This window comes from Cornus florida, unplaced genomic scaffold (assembly GCF_030987335.1).
Source record: "Cornus florida cultivar Cherokee Brave unplaced genomic scaffold, ASM3098733v1 CherokeeBrave_3.0.0_Hap2_Chr06, whole genome shotgun sequence".
Taxonomy (NCBI): domain Eukaryota; kingdom Viridiplantae; phylum Streptophyta; class Magnoliopsida; order Cornales; family Cornaceae; genus Cornus; species Cornus florida.
Window position 1 is genome coordinate 56,949,366 of NW_026775576.1, and position 22,474 is coordinate 56,971,839.

A 22,474-nucleotide genomic window follows, 5' to 3' on the forward strand; every position below is an offset into this window, starting at 1 on the left:
CATGGATTGGTTCGGCAGTAAAAAACTGAATAAAACTGTACATTTCTAGCACATTTCTCGTGTTTGTGCGTGTACACTTCCCATCCTTTGGATTCTTAATGACCAAAAAGGACCTACCATTCAAAATCCAAGAGCTCATCCAATGATATGTTTTTATGACAACTTCAATGATATGTTTCGATGCACATTAGATCATAATTCAAGACCCTAAAACTCTGTAACAACCTCAACATTATAATTTCAATAGCTATAAATCAAGATTTTGTTAATTTTGAAATTGATGCCAGTTTCAATACAGTAATAGAATAAAAATGTACAACAATCAATGGCCTTTGGTATCCTGCATAAATTTTCTATCCCTAAGGTGGAGGCCTCGAGTCCACCAATATTGTTCTTAAGAATGACATATGATCATAATAATATCCCAGAAAGAAATAAATAAATAAAACTAATAAATTCACCGAATCAAAATTTTAAGAAGAAGAGGATGACTCAGCTTTAAGCAAACAAAATTCTCTTCTTTTTATTCATCAACAAGGTCGCCAGACTTGGCAGAAGGTATTCTATGACGCGTCAATATTCGAGAAGTGGCTATTTTTGCTGAACCATAGTTCAAAACAATGACCCTTTCTTCGTCCAAATCAAACCTTAAGCTCTCCTCGCTACAGTTATCCACAAGCTGGCATAAATGTTTCAAATTCTCAACTTCTACCCCGTTAACTTTCTTTACCTGCTCATCACATAGTTGTTCAGTATTTCCACAAGCAAACAAGAATAAACTCATTATGAACTATAGATATCCAAGTTCATTATCATATAACTACCCCAACCGAGGACTTAGCCCAAAGGGTATCTCCTCTTCCTTCCAAACGTAATGTTGAGAGTTCAAGTCCAAATGGGACAATAATGGGTGCTTGTATATGATTTTGCCTAACTGGGGAATAAACCTACAGATTTCCTGCTTCAAAAGTCAACTTTTACCAGAAAACTCAACTGATCCAAATTGATTTTTCATGGTGGAATGTTTTAAAAAAACTTCTTTGAAAATTAAATAAATGAAGGAAAAGAAATTGAAATATAAATAGATTGATTTTGATCACCTTGGACTTTCGACCAAGGAGACTTTTAAGTGAACAAGGTGCTAGATCCTAAAACCCCATTTAAGATAAATAGATTGATTTTGAACACCTTCTTCGACTTTCAACCAAGGAGACCTTTTAAGTGAACAAGGTGTTAGATCTTAAAACCCCGTTTAGAAGGCAGTGGTTAAGAGCATCACATTAAAGATGAACCATCAAAAAACCAAGGGTTGTAGCCTAGTGGTACTTCCTCACATTTCAAAGTAGGTCGAGTGTTTAAGTCCCCATAAGGGCAAAGTGGGTGTGTGAGTTTCTTGCCAAGGTAAAAATAAAATATAAATAAAGATGAACCATCAAAAAGATGAGCTGAACATTAGATGGACAATAATAAAATATAAAAAATAAGGAAAAAAAAATGGTGTTTACCTGTAGTTCGGCAAGACGCTCATACCCCGCATTGATGTCATCCATCAAAACCTGAAAAAATTTCAAATTACATGTTCAATCACTTATATATGAAGTATGTAGCTTCAACAGTTTGACGCAACAAAAATAAAAAATAAAAAAAATAGAAGAAGAATAAGAAGTAGTTATCAAAGACAAAAACAATACAACTTCTTGGACATGGTAGATGTCATTAACCAATATGCTTTTCTGTTAATTCGAAGGACTCAAATGGGCAGTTGAGAAGCAAAAGGCAGATATGGCAAGGCAGGTAATGAGGCCAAGAGATGTTTTATGTGCTGCTTTAGACAATTATACAGAAAAGTAAGCAATATCATTTCATGCTTTAACTGAACAGATCCAAGGATGGCGAAAAGTTCAAGATCCATGTCCACCACCACCGACCCCGGATAAACTCTGTTGTCCAAGGTCGTTTTGGTGCAAGATGGAGCCCAAATGAGATTATAAGAACAAGGGTGATCAAGGACAGATAACAAGCACATATCACAACAATTATTATTATTTTTTAGTTAGTCACAAAACACAATTTTATGAGGTACTTTATGTACTTTTCATTTTTTAGAATTTGGGTATTTGTTTTCGTATTTTTACTAGTCATTAGGGCTTTATCAGTCACATTTGGTCCTAGTAGGTTATTACATTGATCGGGGTGATATTTAGAAGGTTTATTCATAGGAGATACTGTGGATTTGGCAAATAAGTTCTAAAACTTCTCTTATCTAAGGAGGATATACTTTTATATGGAAGAATTATACAGAACTATGTATACAAAAAACACAAAAGCGCGGTAATCAAATCATGATATAAACCATATTCTCTATTTTAAAAAATGTGTGATAGAATCAATTCTCACTAGTTGACCTGTGAAACAAGCTGTTCCATAAATTTTATTTCTTCTGGGTGTACAATTCAATTAGAACAGGGGGCATAGAAATCAGTTTTTCCCCTTTGCAGATTCAAATTGTGGGCTTAGCTTTCTCGTCGATCAGGATTTTGACCTCCTAGAATTAAGTAGTCATTGACTAAATGTCTTAAAAGTCTCACCTTCTAAGTGTTAATAATGCAACTACGCAAGTAATAAAGCATTGAATAATATACAACGACATGTGACTTTCAGAATAAGAACAAGACCTGAGACAGAATGACAAGTTGTTCACCAGCCTTTTTAGGCAGTTCCCTCAGTGCTCGTTCACACAATCGACGGGGTGAAGTATTATACCAGTCTTCTCCATACTCATGAAGGTATGGCTGGGTCAATGGAATAAAGACCAGACCGGCAAATATGTAATAAGAAGGAAGCTTATCGAATTGATGAACTGGAACTAGCGCCTTCAACTGCAAAAGTTACCAAAGTTTTTATGTTAGATGGAAGTCAAACTATTACATATATCCAAATTGGAAAACGAAGAATTACATAAATTGGTTCAACACGTAACAAGATCTTCAATTTACTAAAACTCAACTTCATCAAACTGAGAGATTAAATAGGTAAATTAGAAATTGTTACATTTCTCTTACTTTTACTAGGATTAACAATCCAAGGTCATAAACTTTGAAACTTTTGACTAGCTAGGCATTGAGACCACATATAAAGGCCTAATAACTCAAGCCAACCCAAATTCTGACACATACATTATAGCCCATGTACAGCAAATTTGAAAATCACCACAATATTTTTTACTACTGTAATCTAAGAAAACATAAATAAAAAGAACTAGCAGCATATTAATCTAAAGTAAACATAAAATAAGAATAGCTATCATGGATACTTCTTTCTAGACCAACAAATTGGAAACAGGGTCATAGACTAAATTTTAGGCTCCAACACAAATACGGAGTATGTTTTAATAGACCAACCAAATGTTCCCATATCAATAAGCCCGAAAAAGGTTTCTATTTCCTTTTACTTGCACCTTAACACCAATCAAAAGTAGCCATTTCTGGATCCACACTAACACAAAATGGCCATCGTTGCAAAGACAACCTCACAAATGTTCAACCAGCATCACAACCTCAAATTTTCAATCAATACATTTCAGTTAGTCAAACACCAGCTGTAACACACTGTTATAAGATCACGACAGGAAGCCTCTAAGGGTATGTATAACAGTTTAGAAAGAGAATGAAAACGTAGAAATGAATAATAAAATAACTCCTGGGGAACTCTCTCCTTGAACGTAAAGAGGGGAAAAAAAATTTCTTCTGCGATCTTCATGAGAAAGAATCTCTTGATGGAATGTATACTCTCTCGACCTTCGGAAACTGGCACCATTCATCTTATGAAAAAGATGTATTGTAAACAATCATCACACCAACTCAAAAAGAAAAACAAAAGCTAACAAAAAATTTCTCATATTTGATAAATGAAACCTTAGTGTAAATCAAATTGTTTGTATGGCAATGAACCAGCAGCCGGAGAGCTTACTATGAACATTATAGCTCCAGTACTTAGTAAAAAAAGATAAATCTATACTCTGATTAGTTCAAACTTCAAAAATAATGTTTGTCCCCTTTATCACATATGCGTTGATGCCCGGTAACAAATAAGAGAGGGAGAGAAGGGAGAAAGAACAACAGGGAGAAGAAAACAAAAACATGTGAAAACAACCAGCAAATAAATTGGCTTTTATCTTCCTTTGGGAACCACCATCTACAACTATAGTCCATAGAAACCAGTAAATGCATCAGAAAGACTGTGACAGAAACCTGAAGTCAAAGAGACCCTAAAACGCAAATTAGATGAGCTCCAACGTCAAAACAAGAGCAAAATATACCCCAAAAAGTGGAGTGCATTTATAAGACTATGGAATCATTCATAATCCTCTAAAATAATTTTTATTTTTGTTCTTTTTAAGCGTCAAGCAATTTACCGTAGATTTGATAATTAAAAAATCTACTGTAGAGTTAAGGATTGTGATCGCATGCCCTGGGGTAGTATTCAGATACATCCTAGAGCCATTTGGTCTTGGCTGAATTATTGAGAACAAAAGGAAAAACTGGGAATTGCAATCATATTTACCACGTGTCATGTAGGCACTCAATGACCAACATAGATTCGTGCAAGATTCTCATCAATGTGTGATGTTGGATGCACCTGATCAAGGTCTCATAGTAAATGTATAATCAGGATGGTGGGTTCCGAGTACAAAACATAGTCAAAAACACGAAAATTTTAATGTAAAATTTTGTTAAAATTTGTGTATGGTTTCCTGAAAGCTTTCACCTGACAAAGAGCATCGATACATCTTTGATACTCTCTATCTCTCTCCAGACTCTCTATCCAGAGGTATTTCCTACTTCTAACTATAAGATCTGATTTTCTGGTTTGGTTGAAATGGAGAGGAGACCCAAATATGTTTCTACTAACCAGAAATTCAGATCTTATAGTTAGGAGTAGGAAATACCTCTGGATAGAGAGTCTAGAGAGAGAGAGTAGCAAAGATGTATCGATGCTCTTTGTCAGGTGAAAGCTTTCAGGAAACCACAACACAAATTTTAACATTTTACATTAAAATTTACATGTTTTTACTACGTTTTGACAGAGGACTCGGAACCCACCATCCTCTGCAATTTTGATTATACATTTACTATGAGACCTTGATCAGGTGCATCCAACATCACACATCAACAAGAATCTTGAACAAATCTATGTTGGTCATTGAGTGCCAAAATGACCCTTGGTAAATATGCTCGCAATTCCCAGTTTTGCCTATGTTCTCAATAATTCAGCCAGGACCAAATGGGTCTAGGATGTATCTGAATATTTACCCCATGGCATGCAATAATCTTTAAATCTACTGTAGATTTTTTTATGATCAAATCTACAGTAAATTGCTTAACGCTTGAAAAGAACAAAAATAAAAATTATTTGAGATGATTATGAATGAATTCCATATTATTATAAATGCACTCCGCTTTTACTTTTTTTTTTCCTAACCGAAATAACAAATTTTTTTTTATAAGTAAAAAATATATTAGAAAAGCGTTCAAAAGGGGAACGCGTCCTTAATACACAAAACAAAAAACCTAAGGACCAATAGAGTCCAATAACGAAGAAAATGAGTTTTTAAATTTGCTAGAGATGATTCCTTTCCTTCAAAATTTCTATTATTTCTCTCTCTGCAAATACACCACCAAACACGGTGTGGGACAATCCTCCAAAAATCACGGGCATGACCTTTGACTGGGCATCTTCTCCATGCGTTAATCAGTTGAATGGAGTGCTTATGCATCACCCACTGAACGCCAAAAATACTGAATATGAGATTCCAACAATCATACGCCACAGGACAATGCATAAGAATGTGACCCATGGACTCACCATCTGTTTTACATAGGCAACACCAGTTAACAATGGTATTGCCTCTCTTTCTCAAATTATCCAATGTCAAAATCTTTTCCCAGGTGGCAGTCCAACCAGAGAATGCGACTCTTAAGAGGAGCTTTAGAGCGCCATATAGACTTCCATGGGAAATCTTCGCCAGCGAAATTGGACAAACACAAGAACATGGACCGGACACCATATCTACCATGAATGGAAGGGACCCACAAAATATCGTCACAGCCTCTGCCAACCTCCTTCTGTCTATACAACAGATCCAAAAAAACGCACACTTCTACCATCTCCCAATCCTGAAAAGAACGCTTAAAACGCACATCTCACGTAACCCCACTGCTATCAAGTTGATAACAGTCAACTATGTAAGCATGCTTATTCTCGGCAATACTGTAAAGACGAGGAAAGGAATGAGACAACAACTAATCACCACACCATAAGTCTTCCCAAAATTGAACATGCCTACCGTTACTGAACCTTGAATCTAATGTGGGTGGAAAACACATCCCAACCCTTCCGAATGAATTTCCACATGCCAACGCCTCTCGTAACAGAGACAGGACGAGAGGACCAGCCCCCACTCTCTTCTCCACTGTCGATGACGCTCTTTACCGAACCTCCATAACCACTTTCCTAATAAAGCTCTATTGAAAGTGACAAGTTTTCAAATGCCTAAACCGCTTAATTTCAAAGGTTTGCAAACTTACTCCCAATTAACAAGATGATACTTGAACTCCTCTCGTCTTCCACCCCAAAGAAAGTCTCTCTGAATTTTTTCAATCTAGTTCAGCAACAGAGCATGGGATTTGAAACAGAGATAAAAAGTAAATGGGAAGGGACGAGAGGATACTCTTAATAAGAGTGACCTTCCCCCCCCCCCCCCCCAAATCTCTTCCCCCCCTTCGAAAAATACTGTTTTTTCCATCCTGCCAATCTCTTTTCATACCAACTAATCACCAAATCCCAACTCCCCACTCTCCTAGAGGAAACTCCCAAAGGCAATCCCAAATAAGGAAGTGAAAAAGCACCCACTCCACCCAAGAATTGCAGCTAAAGAGGAAATATCTGAAACATCCCCCAGGGACAAGCACACTCTTTCCAACATTAATCTTAAGTCCGGACACCGCTTGGAAACAAGCAAGAATGCACCTTAAATATTTGAGTTGGGAAACATCGGCATCACAAAAACCAAAGGTATCGTCCGCAAACAACAAATGGGAGATCTCCATCTGATGAGCAACATCTCTACTGACTCTGAACCCCCTAATGTAACCCAAATCCTCCGCTCTTTTCATTAATCTGGTCAATCCCTCCATGAAAATAACAAATAAGAAAGACGATAAGGGATCTACTCGCCTCAAATCGTGCGAGCTTGCAAAAAAACCAGCAGGAGATCCGTTCACAAGCACAGAGAACATAACGGACAAAATACAAGTTTCGATCCATTTTATCCACCTATCTCCGAACCCCATCCTCCGAAGCAAGTAATGAAGAAACTTCCTATTAACGTGATCATAGACTTTCTCGATCTCAAGTTTGCATAAGACGCCATGAACTCCACTTTCAACCTAGAGTCAACACATTCCCTTGCGATAAGAACAGAATCAAAGATCTGCCGTCCTCCAACAAAAGCATTCTGTGACTCTGAAATAATTCCATCCAAAACAATTTGCATCCTAAGAACAAGAACCTTGGCAATAAGCTTGTACATACATCCCACTAAGCTGAATGGCCGAAAGTCCTTAATATCAGAGGCGCCGCCCTTCTTAGGAATAAGGGCAATAAAAGATGCGTTCAATGATTTCTCAAATGTGCCAGGAGAATGAAAATCTTGAAAGGTGCCCATCACCTCACTGCGCACCACCTCCCAGCTCTCCTTGAGAAATCATATAGTAAATCCATATGGTCCTGGAGCTTTATCACCATAACAGCTTGATAACGCCTTAAGTACTTCCTCTTCAGTGAATGGAACCTCAAGCCTATCACTATCCAACATAGAAATAGTATTAAATTGCAAACCATCAAGTTTAGGTCTCCATCCCAAAGTCTCAGTGTAGAGTTGCTGATAAAAAGAAACAATTCCCCCGCCCACCTCATCCTCTCTCCACAACTCTGAACCATTTACACGGATACACCCGATGTGATTACATCTTCTATGAGCGTTAGCAAGCCTGTGAAACTTTTTTGTGTTACGGTCACCTTCTTTTAGCCATAATGCCGGAGATTTCTGACGCCACAAAATCTCCTCCATAACAGCAATCTCAGCAAAAATTGCCTGACAAGACACTCTTCTAGAGCGTAAAGACTCTGCATCTTGCCCTAACTCATCAAGACGATCAAGTTCAGCAATATCAGCAAGAACTCTATTCTTCTTCCATTCAAGATTCCCAAACACCTCTTTGATCCACTTTTTAAGCTCAATTTTGAGAATCTAAAACTTCCTAGCCAACACAAAGCTAGCAGAGCCTGTAAAAGTTGCCTCCCCCCCCACCAAGACTAGACTTTCCCTTGGAAGTCCTTAGATCTCAGCCACATATTTTCGAAGCGGAATGGTGTGCGTCTAGATCTCATCCCTCCGCAATCGAGAACTAAGGGCACATGATCGGACATTACCCTAACCATAGCTGCCCGAGTAACATCCGGGAATTTCTCTTCCCATTCCCCAGAAATCAGGAATCTATCCTACCTTAAAAAAGTAGGGGGATCCCTGCCATTAGACCAAGTAAAGACTGCCCCTTCCAATGGCAGATCAATAAGAAAGTGACCATCAATAAAATCTGAAAACTGGGTCATCTCCAAGGACCACTTACCCCCTGTGGACCTCTCAAACGGAGACCTAACAAAATTAAAATCCCCGCCTAAGCACCAAGGCAACGACCACAATCCCTTAACGTAGCTGAGCTCTTCCCAAAAGACTGGTCTATCACAATCAATAACAGGACCATAAACTCCAGAAAAGACCCGACTGAAATTATCATCCTCCATCTGAAACACACATGACAAAGAGTAGGGCCCTTTCTATATGTTCGTTCTGGACATCCATCTTTGATCCCACATAATTAGAATTCCACCCGATGTGCCAGAGACATTTAACGCTTCCCATTCCACGAACCTTTCACCCCAAAGACTCCTAACCACCTCATCGGTAATAGAGGCCATCTTGGTTTCTTGCAAGCATATAACATGGGCACTCCACTTCCTCACAGCAACCTTGACCACCCTTCTTTTATCCGGATCATTTAGACTACGGAAGTTCCATGTAATAATTCGTAACTTCATTAAGAACCAAAAACGATCATTTCCCCTCCTCCCCGTTTCCCACTTCTGGTCCTTCCCCTTTCTTGAGTCACCCCATCCTTCCCCTCGTAATTTACATAGGAAATAAGGTTCTTGACCTCCTGTTCCCCTTCCCGATGTGATAAATGTTTTCTATTTTTAACATCTTTTATGCCTTGAAAGGTCTCTGTATTATCGTTTCCTGCCACAATTGCGTGAAGAATGGACTGAGTTCGGTCATCATCACCCTCCGAAGAGACACCCAAAGCTTCACTAACCTCGCCAATATTTTCCATCACCCATTCCATACCCAAATCATTAGTCGTCTTTAAACAATCAGGGCGCACAACTGCCAAAGGTTCCATTATGTCCACATCAGATTGATCCATTTCCATGTTGGAATAGAAATCATTAGAACAGACCAGCTAAGAAGAAACCCGATCATCATACTCCTCCCCCTCGCTCTCTTTGCCATTCCCGTACGTATTTAACTGCATATCCAGCTCTGTTCCAGAATCATCCGTAACAGACGTCATCAAATCATGAGCATCATTCACCTGAGTCTCGGATGGTAGGCAATTTAGGCCTTTCAAAGCAACAAAAAGCTTGAGCTCTTTGAGCAAAGCCACAGCTAAATCATCTGTCAACTTGAAGTGAAGATCCCTTCCTACACAAACTGCCACCCCATTGAAGCAACCTACACTTCTAGACCTAATTTGAGAAGTATCGATCAGTGACCCTTCAACCCGTGGAACAATAGCCCCAGAAAAGCCCCTCTGTTGAACCGAACTATTCTCCACCCCACCACCACTTCTCAACACCCCGCACGAAGGAGTAGAAATAGAACTCTGAGAATGAGAAACATAATTCAAACCTGGAAAATTAGAGGCAGGAGAGCGTGCAACCCACTTCTGTTTTTCATTACAAGTCCATCGAGAGCCCTGGCGATCGGCTGCTGCAGTCATCGTCCTCCACTTCACTTTCTCAGTCGAAGACCAGTGGGGTGTGTCTCGCTGTATAGAAAAAGAGAGAACTTAAGACTAGGCCTGAACCTGGTTTTGTCCTTTAATACTTGCCCAATGATGGACCTGGATTATTTAAAAAAGAAATGGACAAGGAGTTGGGTCTTCTCTGTACCCATCTTTTGGTGTGGGCTGTCCGAGGCCCAGATCTAGCCAAAGTCCTATTAGGCTTGGGCTTAATGAGCCCATTATTCAAACCAAGCCCATAATGACTTAAGGACTCACCCTTAGCCTACCCTGACACCTTCCGACCCAAATCAACCTTAGCCCAATCAAAGTTGCGGCCTTCCCAATCTCTTCACCAACCCTTAGAGATAAGGAAGAATCTGGATAGGAGCCCCTACGACCGCCACATGCATCTCTCTCCTGTTCAATTTCAACGCGCGTGACCGGCGCATGTCGGCCACTTCTTCTTCCCCCCACGAACTTCACCGCCCTTTGTATTTCTCTTTCCTTGAGCCATTGTTGGATCTGTAACACCCCTTTCTCCCCTTCGCTAAGGATTATATTCCATTCTTCCTCCGTCATAAGATGTGACCCGTCGCTGCCTTCTAAACTCTCCGTCGAGGGAACAAGCTCCGGCAAGACTTCTTCCCAGATCGTGCCCTTGTAACAGAAGGTGTCATCATTAATAAACACGAACTGTGGACAATCTGAACCAATTCACACTGTGATCCGAACACTTTCGGCATCTCTCGTCTCATCAGCAACAACTCTCACAAATCCACCACACAACTCCCCCACTTCAACAAACAAGGCATGACACCATAGATGAAGAGGAAGTCTGAACAACCGGATCTATTTGAGACCTTTGTCTCTGAGAACACCACAACAACCAACTCTGAAAGACCACACATCGATCCGCAAAGTTGCAGATCCCCACTGTCGCTGGCCTTCTTTCAACACCCGTTGAGCCTCTGCCTGAGAAGGAAACCTGAAGAAAAGCAATGAGTCGGATAAGGGTGTAACCCCCACCCCACAAGACGTTTTCCATGCCCGCGTCGCCCATTCCTCCACTCGATCACACACCCCAACCTCCTTGTCGAATCGACCGACCAAGCAAGATGAGAGAACCGTTTTCTTAAGCTAAATAACATATATGCCTCTTATACTTGATTCACATGAATTAAATCACAATTATGTCATTTCACATTAAATCATTCTTGATTCTCGTATTAAATCAAAGTGGAGTCCATGTTACATTTATCACCTTTCAAATTATTTTTCCACAGAATTCATTAGTGGAACAGCAGTGGTGCATATAGCACTGCTCAAAATAAGATGACAGCATGACACTTCTAATTAGCGAAAACTAAAAAGAAATTTTTTTTAAACAGAGTTGGTTTATACTGACTAAACAAAATAACAAAATAAATTTCGTGAAAGTATCACCAAATAATGTGGATAGTATGAATAGAAGGCATAACCAAAGAGGCATGATGGGATTTTAGCACATCTCTTAGGTTAAATTTTCAATGTGAAATACAAAATGAACATATATTTGTTGTGACTTGACATTTGAGAACTAAATTGATAAGAAAAAAATGAAATTGTAATGAATGAGACATATTACGCCCGTTGGATATGAAAAAGTGCAAGAATAATCCAACTTGCATTACAACGGCACTTACTTGATGTTGAGTATATAAGTGTTGGGGAATATTAATAACATTCTGTTAAGTGGTAACTAAAGTTTGAGATGACAGAGATATTCAAATTACGTGCGACTCTTATGAGCAAGTCATGGTTTGTGAATTGCGATCTATCTTCAATATTTAGTTTATGGGAAAATGCCAAGTTGGTTAAGTTTCAAAAAATTAAAGGCATGTTTCTACTCTGACATTTTCAATAGGAACATAAATTTTGGGCATCCAAAAATGAAAAAGTGGCGATCTTCATGAGAAAGAGAAAAAAAAAAAAGAGTTTTATTACGCGATCTTCATGAGAAAGAATCTCTTGATGGATTGTATACTCTCGCTCTTCAGAAACTGGCACCATTCATTCCATGAAAAAGATGTATTGTAACAATCATCACACCAACTCAAAAAGAAAACAAAAAACAAAAGCTAACCAAAAAAATCTCATATTTGATAAATAAAACCTTAGTATAGATGTTCAAAATTAAACTGTTTGTATGGCAATGAACCAGCAGCCGAGAGCTTACTCTGAACATTATAGCCCCAGTACTTACTAAAAAAATGATAACTCTATACTCGTAGTTCAGAAATACTGTTTGTCCCCTTTATCACGTGTGTTGATGTCTGGAAACCACTAAGAAAGGGAGAGAAGGGAGATGAAACAGCAGGGAGAAGAAAACGAAGAAAAACATGTGAAAATGACCAGCGAATAAATTGGCTTTTATCTTCCTTTCGGAACCACCATCTACAACTACAACCAATAGAAACCAGTGACAGCATCAGAAAGAACGTGACAGAGACCTGAAGTCAAAGAGACCCTAAAAAGTAAATTAGATGAGCTCCAATGCCAAAACAAGAGCAAAATATACCCCAAAAATGGCTGTGGCTAAACTAACATAGATGAGTTCTGAAATTTTGAACGCCAGCATCTCTATTACCTATTGTTTAACCAGAACACTCCCATGCAAATCTAATATTATCTTAATAGTATGATACTCCTCTAAGTGATGTTTCATGCGTTGGTCATCTCTTACTTTATTATGTATGTTCTTGCTAATTAAAACCAAATAGTATCCCAATCCATATTGCACAATATTACAACAGAACTTATTCCATTAAGTTAGGGGGCACAAAAGAAATGACAAAGATTTAAATTACTTCTTGTTCGTTGATGTTTATATTAATAAACCATTGTCATTCTCCTTTTGCATTTTTCATTTTTGTGAATGTAGATTTTGTTCCATTCTGTTGAACCTGCATGTCAAACTCACTATTTACAGACACTTAATATTGTACAATCTGTAGAACAGAGAAAATATCACATATAAATAGAAACGTAAGAAAAAATAACTTGACTTACTGGACGAAGAGTTACACTGAACTCATGCTCTTCACCATTCCTTAATACTCTAATTTTGGCCGTTTCATCGGGTTTCTTCATGGAGACCAAATGATCAAAAGTTATCCGCTCTCTATTCCGAAAATGAACTGCAGGGTATAAAGAATGCAAATATATTATGATAGCGGAACTTCACAAGTCTCCCAAATAAGAAGAGGAAACTCTCTTTTCCTAGAACCATTTCCTGCTTCTTTACAACTAACATTTTCGAGGAACCTCATAGCTAATGGCCTTCATTTGGCAGCTCGTGAGTGACTTTTTTGAGAATGCCAAAGAGCCATATTGATGTGGCTTGCTGCCCAATGAAGATCACTAATGGACAAATGGCATCTCTATATTTTCTTTTCAACATAGCTATCAATTTACTTTATTCACACAACCCAACTACATCTTTTTCTTTTTGTCTCACTAGAGAAGAAGGGGGAAAAGTAATAAGAGCAACCAATCAGGCAATCATATTTATAAGCAAACCAACAAACACAAGTCCACCATATGCAAATAATGAGAAAAAGGAATTAAAAATATGTACCAGTCCCATCATTTGCTATCGGCACACCATCAAAAGCAAGGACAATATCATCTTTTTTCAGGACTCTATGTGCATCAGAAAGTGGGTTAATTTTGCTCACAAGTACCCCAGTCATGTCAGGAGACATTCTAAAGTGTTCTCTAAGTTGAACATTTTCAGTAGGCTGGCACGACAAACCCAAAGAGCAGAATCCAACATATTTTCCACTTTCCTCCACACCAGTTATAAAATGTTTTATAACAGGAACAGGGATTATGTAACTGCAAAATCGAAATCATGAGAGGAAAACAAACAAAATTTGAGAAACAATTATCACACAAATTCATCTAAACATATATTTTTATATCACAAATACCAAATCATCTTCCGAATTACAATTTTATTAAAGAAAAAAGAAGAAATGAAGAATAACATCAACACCTAAAATCATTAAGCTCCAGTTGTAACCTATAAATTGCTAGACTAAAGTTTTTCATTGCAAAATACATGTTGGATTCTGATAGCTTCGTATCTCTGCCCAATCATGCATCATGTTTTTGTTACTGACATTGCTAAATAATGTTAATAATTAGAAAATTAAATGTGATATTGTAATACTATATTGTTTCTATATCTATACTATGTATAAATGGATGGATGAACTTAAGAGCAAATCAAGTATTCTTCCCTTTTTAGATTAAAAAGAAAACCCTTGTATCCCACAAAATGCTCCTACCATATCTTTTATATAACAAGACATTTTTTTTTATTTTACTTTTCAATTAAAAAATTAACTATATCCCACATATCATAGTCCAACAACAGTGTTTGCACAGTTGTTATCAATAAAATCATGCAAAGCATTTATAATATTACACAGTAAAAAAGTAGATTACTTTCGATATTTCAGACCAATTGTACAAAAGGACAGAGAGATACATGAGGTGCTAATAAGCAGGAGTGGAACAGGTTGGCAGTCTAGTGGTGTCTTTTACAACAAACACAACAAACCCAAGCAACAATCATGAAACATGACATAAAGTAAACACGCCACACAAAGAGAACACAAAGATTTAGCGTGGTTCGGAAAAGCCTACGTCCACGGTGAAGATCCGGCGAAAAACAGGGTATTACAAGTTTCAGCCCCAAACCCTAGCTCTCGCTCTCACTCTCTTTTCTGCGATTTTCAGTGTCTCTCAATATCCCACTCCAAACCCTAAACACCCTTATATATCGGGCTACAAGAGAGTACTAAATAGGGCCCACAACCCGCAAGCAAAACGGGTCAAAGCTCAATCAACGGGTCAAAGCTCAATCAACCGGTCATCGCGTAGTAAATGGACCTCAACATGACCCGGAACCAAATTCGGGCCACAACATCACAGTGTCCTATGTGATAAAAGAATATCAAATAAACATAAAGATTTTTAGAACATAATTTTATCATAATATTATAATACCAAATAAGTTGTTATTTTAATACTGCAAATCAGTGCTAAAAGTGCTTTAGGAGATATTGTTCTAACATGAAAAATGCTTTAGGAAGTTGGTCCTTGTTTCTTCCTTCTAGCTCTTTGCTTTTTAACTCGCGGGGAAAAAAAGAAAAAAAAATTGTCCTTGCGTCCACTAATGTCATTTCCATTTATCCACCAAAAGTACCAATTTCAGGCTAGAAAAAAGGGGTCAATTGTCAATAATACAATATGACAATATGATAGTCCAACGTGCCCATCTGAACCGCACTGACCAAAAAAGGTTCAAACAAAGCATTCCCATAAGAAATCCAGTTTTAGGACAGTTTAAGACAATTTTTTTCCTATTCATTCCTCAGCTTTTCCGTACAAGATCTATTCAACTCAGTCACAACACCACAAAAAAATGGAAGGGCAGAGAATTCTTCCAAATATGGTCGTTGACATGATAAATAAGTACATCTACCTCCCTCCATCAAATCCAATCCCAAAATTTTGCCATCCTTATCCTCCAAGCTTCAGTAGAAAGTGGAGACATGGATATGCATTCATTCATGGTGCACCATGAGGACAGATGAGATTAGGATCCTACATCTAGCAAAAAAATGCCAAAACTTGATTGGCACTGTTTTAACAGTTAAAATAAGACCTTGATGTCCATGACCAAAGAGATATAAAACAATGTGATATTGAAGATTAAAAAGGAAATTCTCATCAGACAAGCTCAATAAACAGTAAAATGGTTTACTTGATACTAGAAGGAACCTCTTCATATCAAGTAATTACTTAATGATGTCTTATTCTCTAAAGTAATATATATGCACATACATATATGAACACTCAGAAACAAATCCAAAAACTCACCCGATATTTTCTGCACCTGAAAGGTTCTGAAAAGCTACCCCAGCAACTTTGTTGCCCATAATTGCTGGCCCTCCACTATTCCCTGGATTTATAGCTGCATCAATTTGTATTGCCATGAGCTGGGTAGCACCATGTACATACTGTGTGGGTTCAACTCTGGAGACAACTCCCTTTGTAACCGAAATGTTGTCCCCACCTGCAACCAAGTAGCGCAAGGCACAAATTCTTTAGTAAAAATAGAAACCAAACATTGATTTCTTTTACAGTAAAACAACACTGACTGTCAAAAGAAAAAATATATATAGTTTTCTCCTGCATCCTTTCTGAAGTTTCGATGAAAAAAGATTCTTCTAACAACAGACAAAGTAAAACCCCTTCCCCAGGTTTTATTTCCGCTAGTAGGTTCCTGTACATGATATAAAAATTTACATTGTCTTAATGGGTACAGCAAAACCTTTACTGAAATCAATATTCCCCACATATTGCAATGAACATTGATCTGAAGCAGTAGAAAATCTGCATCATACTGGTAAACATGCACATGTCCTTAAAAGATGTTCAAAGGGACCCTTACACTACCCATGAAAAAAAAAAAAAAAAAAAAAGGGGAACCCTTACACCTCAGACTTCTCCAAAAAAAAAAAAAAAAAATTGACAAGTGCAGATATATTAGAAAGCGGTCAAGAGGGCAACACATCCCAAAAGCTACACAAAGGCCGAAGCCAAAACAAAAATAGGATTGAGTCAATGTAGCTTTTAGTGAACAACAAATTTGTTGTAGCAATTGGAACAAATTCAAGAAATCATTCTACAATAATATTATTTAAAGGGGCTATTGCTTTGTGCATAGTAAAACCTCCTGACAATATTATTATTTGCTTTTTAATTATTTCATATAAATTTCATATTAAAAAAAATTTACTTCAATTTTTCTTATAGGTATATTTTCTTGCTTGCTAAGAATGAGGTCTTATCCAATATTCAAGATCATTTAGTCTGGTGCATGACCAAGAAGTGTTAGTCAAGTATCCAAAATCAAGAATTTTATTTTTAAGTTATGGACACATTCAAAGACCATGTGTCCACAATCGTCCAAAAAGTGTCTGCGTCTGACATGTGTCCATACAGGGACGGCTCCATTTTAGAAGTGATTGTACTTCTTAGGAGAAGAGGGGTCAAAATAGTAGAGACAGGATGTAGAATCAACCAGAGTCATAGCTCTCAATGTAGAATTAACAAAGAGCAAAGAAGGAAAAGACAAAATCTGATGTACAGGGCAATGTGGGATTGATTAGGAAAACAAGTTGATAATGTCTAAAGCTTCTGTAAGTAAAAGCCAATTGCTAAAATTACAGGATGAAACCCTTAAGTCTTTTTAGTAAAACAGGATGAAACCCTTAAGTAGCTTCAGAGAGACAGTAACTTAAAGGAAAAAAGGCTTTAAGATAAGAGAAAGGAAAGCCATGTGATATCTCCAAAGATTTCAGGGAAAACACAATAACTAAGGAATGGATCACTCAATAGTACTAAATGATTTATTAGAGGTTGTCCATTCCATTTTCCATAAAAGTGTCAATAATCACTTATAGAAATGAACTATTGAAATTAACAATTGGAGGACAAGTAACCTGCCTAGAAGAAACTTATATTGGATGTAGGAAGCACCAGTAAACGTATAAACCAAGTGAAACTTAAAAGTTGGACCTTAACCAACAAAATATAACTTCCAAGCTGATCACAACTTAAAATCAGTCCACATATCAAAAGTAAAAACACAGCCAAGCCCAATTAATCACAATATAAGCCTGCACCAGAAAGTAATCAGTATAGCCTAAGGATTCTTAGGTAACATGTAAAAAGTTAAACACGATATGGTCCTAAGTATGACAAACTTCAAAACGTTGCTTGAACCAGTAAGGCATACAAGTGCACTAAAATAAGAAGTCTAATTGTGGTTGTTCGGAAGTAAAATAAAGGCACCATGATACTAACTTTTACTTTCAACTTGAAATCTCATAAAAATTAATCTTGAATTTAAGATGCAGTTCTCCATCTTTTTACTCTTTCTGCTACACTTCATTTTGTATTTTTCTCTAAATTTGTACAAGATAAAGTAGAAAAAGTAGACAAAATGAAAGCTATATTTCTTAAACATTGAGCATCATGCATTATGCATGTCATATTGTTACCTTGAGGATACCCAACAACAGCAACAGCCTCTTGGAGAAATGGAATATCACCAAGCTCCAAGAAGGTCATACCCTCCCAAAATTCTTCACTTTTAACATCCAGAATAGCCAAGTCACACTCATGACCAATAGCTTGAATTTCTGCTCTATACTTGGTTGGAGAACCATGCTTTCTTACAAGTACAAATGTATGATCAGCCACCACATGAGCATTTGTAAGGATCCTCTTCCCAGGGATAACAAATCCTGCATGATCATTACAGGGATAATGAAATTAGAAAATCATCATCAAATGGAATAGTAAGGTTTAAGCGTAAGCTGTTTAGAATTTTTACATTCCCAAATCAACCTACACGGGTTCATAAATTTTAATACGGGAAAACAGTATGCACATTGTATTCTTTGTATGTATAACTTCTTTTAGTTTGCAATAGATTGGGGTGATGCCAAAAGGTTACAACTAAACACATTAAGAATGTGTAGATAAACCACTCTCCATTCTTGAAAAGGAAAAACATATAAACTTCGCATGAAGTTCCCAATTTATATTATATTATTCTTCTAATTCAAGAGTATAATTTACAGATAAAAACAACTCAACTTTTTCTAGCATATCTAAGAACTAAATCTCAATTAGCTGATACATAAAGAATTAAGATAATAATGCATCCGCATTAAATATCAAAATAGAAGTCCGATTACCACGCCAGGAACTCTCTACCAGATCCGCCATGTCAAATTGATGATGGATCAAGCAAGCATTGTACCATAAACGGAATGGCAAAAGAAAACAGTAAAACATGTAGAAAACCATACTGCCGCCCACCCCCAAAAAACACACATTTTTTTCCCAGGAAAGCAACAAAAAAATGTGTTTGGTTCAGTTTTCTAAAAACATTTTTCAAGAACTTTGAGAACATAAAACCAAAAATTATTTTCAAATAACTACAAAACATGCCTTTTGTAACTCAATTTTCAAAAGCTGCTGAACAAACAAACTTTTCAACTGTTTATAGTTGTTCTCTAAAACAGAAGAAAAAGTGGAACCCAAAGCCTACAGACTTCCTTCTTAATGAATTCCCCAATTTTATGAACGCATCAAACCTGGATTTTTTAAATCAAAAAGAAGGTTCCAGTTTAAACACGGATTCTTTTTTCATTTCAATGACTTCATTTAGTTTCTTCATGCATTATTTTTGCATGTCAACTGATATCAGCAAATACCAAATCATATCATTGTTCGCAAGTCATGTTGAAGTCATAATTATCAAGACCATTAATAGAAGTTAATATTATGTGAGAGTTATATCATATAGAGTAAACCTTTGTTTATCCAATGTCACAGGTTTCCTCTTTCCAACATCTCCATGTCTTTCCAAAGGTGTATCACATGCTTTCTCCATAATTTTTAAGTAAATAAAAAAATACTCTTCCCAAGTGTCCAACAAGACAATTGCCCCGTTCACACTGTTATGCCAACAAAGGTCCAGTGAACCAATCCCTAATAGGGAGAAGCATCATATACACAATAACCAGTAGGAGCAAAATGACATGATTGAAATATGTTAATTGGAATCTGATACATGTACTTGATGAATCCCCTAAGAAAGAAACCTTCAAATTCTTAAGACCGTATACGAGTGACGCCTGCCTGGTGCCTAGAGTAAAAGTAAATTGGTGAGCTACTGATAGTGGAGCTGGCGACTGGCAAGCCTGAGAACAGCGCTATAACTGTGATGGTCCTAAGGTAGCAATAATGCCTTGTTATCGAAGTTAGAGCCTGCATGAGATGCTACTATCTCAAAGAAATCCCAAGAGCCATGTGTCAAAAAGCTTGATGCTTTTAAATCCTAGACTAAAAAAAAAAAAAAAACGTTCAAAACAATGATAGATATGCCTACATGGGGCCATACCGGGGTTTTTTCTTGAAATTAAATGTTGATAACCAAAGACAGATGATCTAAAATAGATAGCAGAGAATACATTTCAAGCGTCTGTTATTCATTCAAAATTGGTGAAGGAAAAATTTAGAGTGATCATATCAGAATCCACAAAGCAACAGGCAATCCATCAAAAAATGAAAAACTAAAAGTAACCAACTAGTGGCCTAACGGTATCAGGCTCCTACTTCCCAAAGGGAGGTCAGGGGTTCGAGCCTTGGTGGAGGCATGTGTGTGTGAGTACCAACTAGGAAAAAAAAAAAAAAAAAAAAAAGTAGATAATCAATAGTATATAACAGAGAATAAACTTCAAGCAACTGGTGATCATTTAAAAATTATAAATAAAAAGGAGGAGATATGATACATGAAAAAAGAAAATCAATTTCTAAACGAATTGGGAAACCTAAATTAAAATATGTATCATTAATACTCAAGCCAACAGGGGTATAAACCTTTGATGTGTGAAAAGTCAGAATCTTTTGGAAAATGAGTAAACAGGGTGGAATAGGTAGCATTGGAACACTAAGACTACATTTTTTTTTTTTTTTTTGATAAGTTAAAAATGGAAATCCCAAATTTTATATAGAAGGTTTGTTCAGCTTTCCTTTTTCCTTCTCTCTAAGATTTTACATTTGGACAATTGGTTGATTGTTCTAGACATATTTTTTGTTTTTTTTGTTTTTTTTTTTTTTTTTGTTTTTTTGGGTATGGGAAGAGAAAGTAAAATGCAGAAAAACAATAACTGAAATTTACATTATTATTGTTAGTGTAAAACAAACTAAAACGAAAATTGAATACCAACCGGAACCCATAGTTTCTCGTTGAGACTTGTTCTGCCATGGAAGATTGTAATTAGGGCTACTTGACACGGTGAAAATCTTCACAACAGAATCGAGAGCCAGCTCTATCGCCAAATAGGCATCAACCGATCTTCCATATCGAGCACGCGACGGCTCACCCGAATCTTCAGCATAATCTTCGTCTTCAGCGACGGAGGTGGCGGTGGAGACGGTGGAGGCGCTTTGGGCTACGGAGGAGGTGGAGAAGAATGAGGAGGAGGAGGAGGAGGAGGAGGAGGAGGAGGCATTGTTTAGGGAACTATTTGGTGAGAGAAGAGTGGAAGAAAAAGAACAAAGAGTGAGAAGGGTTTTGTTAGTGGCTGTGAGGGAGTGAGGAACGCAACCACAACCACAAACGCCGGAGGAAATCGAGCGGCGGAGCAGGCGGCGGTGGACGGAGGAGGAGGGCGCGGAAGAGGAGAGTCTGTAAACTGCACGGACAGTAGTTCCCAGCATCGCAGCCCCGCTTCGGCTCGGCGCTTACACTTTGCTGGATTCTGTGTTTTGTGCGCCACCGTATATGTTGTTTCTGTATGTGTTCGCGGGCAAGTAGGTTTTGAGAGTTTTCATCTACCCTTTCTATTTTCACACTTTTATATAAACAAAATTTTTTTTTTTTTTCATCCAACTTTTATTGTAAAAACTTGCAAACATGAAAATATTAGTTAGTTTGGTATAGATATATGTCACACTATGATTTTTAAAAGATATATATATAGTAAAAATATTTAAAAATAAGAAAGAATATAGATATAAATAGATATATTAAATATCTTTAAATTCTTTATTAAATATTCTTTTTATATGTCAAATTATGAGTTAAAAATTAGTAAAAATGTTTGAAAATAAGGATAAAAAATTTACACTTTCATAATAATATAGATAAGTTCCATAGTCACATATTCCTATTCTTGGCATCATATCTAGATCCTAGCCGGAAGTGTGGTGATAGCAATGTTATAGACAGGTATGAGTGGGTGAGCGACAGATACCAGCTAGGTACCACTCATAAACGAGTGTCAGTGGACAGATGACGTACACTAGCCAACTATCGCAATATATTGTAGTTTGAATAGGCAGGTGGCGTACATTGGCTACCTACCACAACTCCTACGGAGTGTGTGGGTGGGTGACGGGCACTACCGAGCTACCATGATCGAGATACAGGTTGTACAATCTCACATCGCCTTTGCCTAAGTAAGGTCCATTTCCAATTGGTATGATGCGTTTTGAGGGTAAAACTCAATAACAAAATCATGCGGACTTGAACTCAAAATGAATAATATCATACCATATGGTGAAATAACATTACAATTTTTGTGTGATTAATTAGACAGTGGCGAAGGGTTTTGAGAATTTACAGAGTTAGGTTTGATGGTGACCCATATGGCAGCCCCATAATACCTCTATGACACCATGTTTCTTTATACCACCCATAGAGACAAATG

General features: G+C 37.2%; 1 protein-coding gene across 1 annotated transcript; it reads right to left on the minus strand.

The window, feature by feature from the left end:
• Positions 1 to 244: 244 nt before the first annotated feature.
• On the minus strand, positions 245 to 21,611 carry LOC132311582 (protease Do-like 10, mitochondrial). Its single transcript, XM_059809568.1, has 8 exons — positions 20,990 to 21,611; positions 18,248 to 18,493; positions 16,059 to 16,254; positions 13,744 to 14,003; positions 13,176 to 13,303; positions 2,676 to 2,879; positions 1,506 to 1,556; positions 245 to 730 (listed from the first exon to the last, which is right to left on the minus strand). Exons 1-8 carry the CDS (start codon positions 21,480 to 21,482, stop codon positions 524 to 526), a joined length of 1,785 nt encoding a protein of 594 aa, XP_059665551.1. The 5' UTR covers positions 21,483 to 21,611; the 3' UTR covers positions 245 to 523.
• Between the last annotated feature and the right edge of the window lie 863 nt (positions 21,612 to 22,474).

Bases quoted from the DNA above. Each gene is read 5' to 3' on its own strand.
- LOC132311582 (XM_059809568.1), bottom strand. From the start codon at position 21,482: ATGCTGGGAACTACTGTCCGTGCAGTTTACAGACTCTCCTCTTCCGCG. The intron at 14,004-16,058 runs GTGAGTTTTTGG...TCGATTTTGCAG, and splicing joins TCAGGTGCAGAAAATATCGG to TTACATAATCCCTGTTCCTG. The intron at 2,880-13,175 runs GTAAGTCAAGTT...TAACTTTTGCAG, and splicing joins TCAGTGTAACTCTTCGTCCA to TTGAAGGCGCTAGTTCCAGT.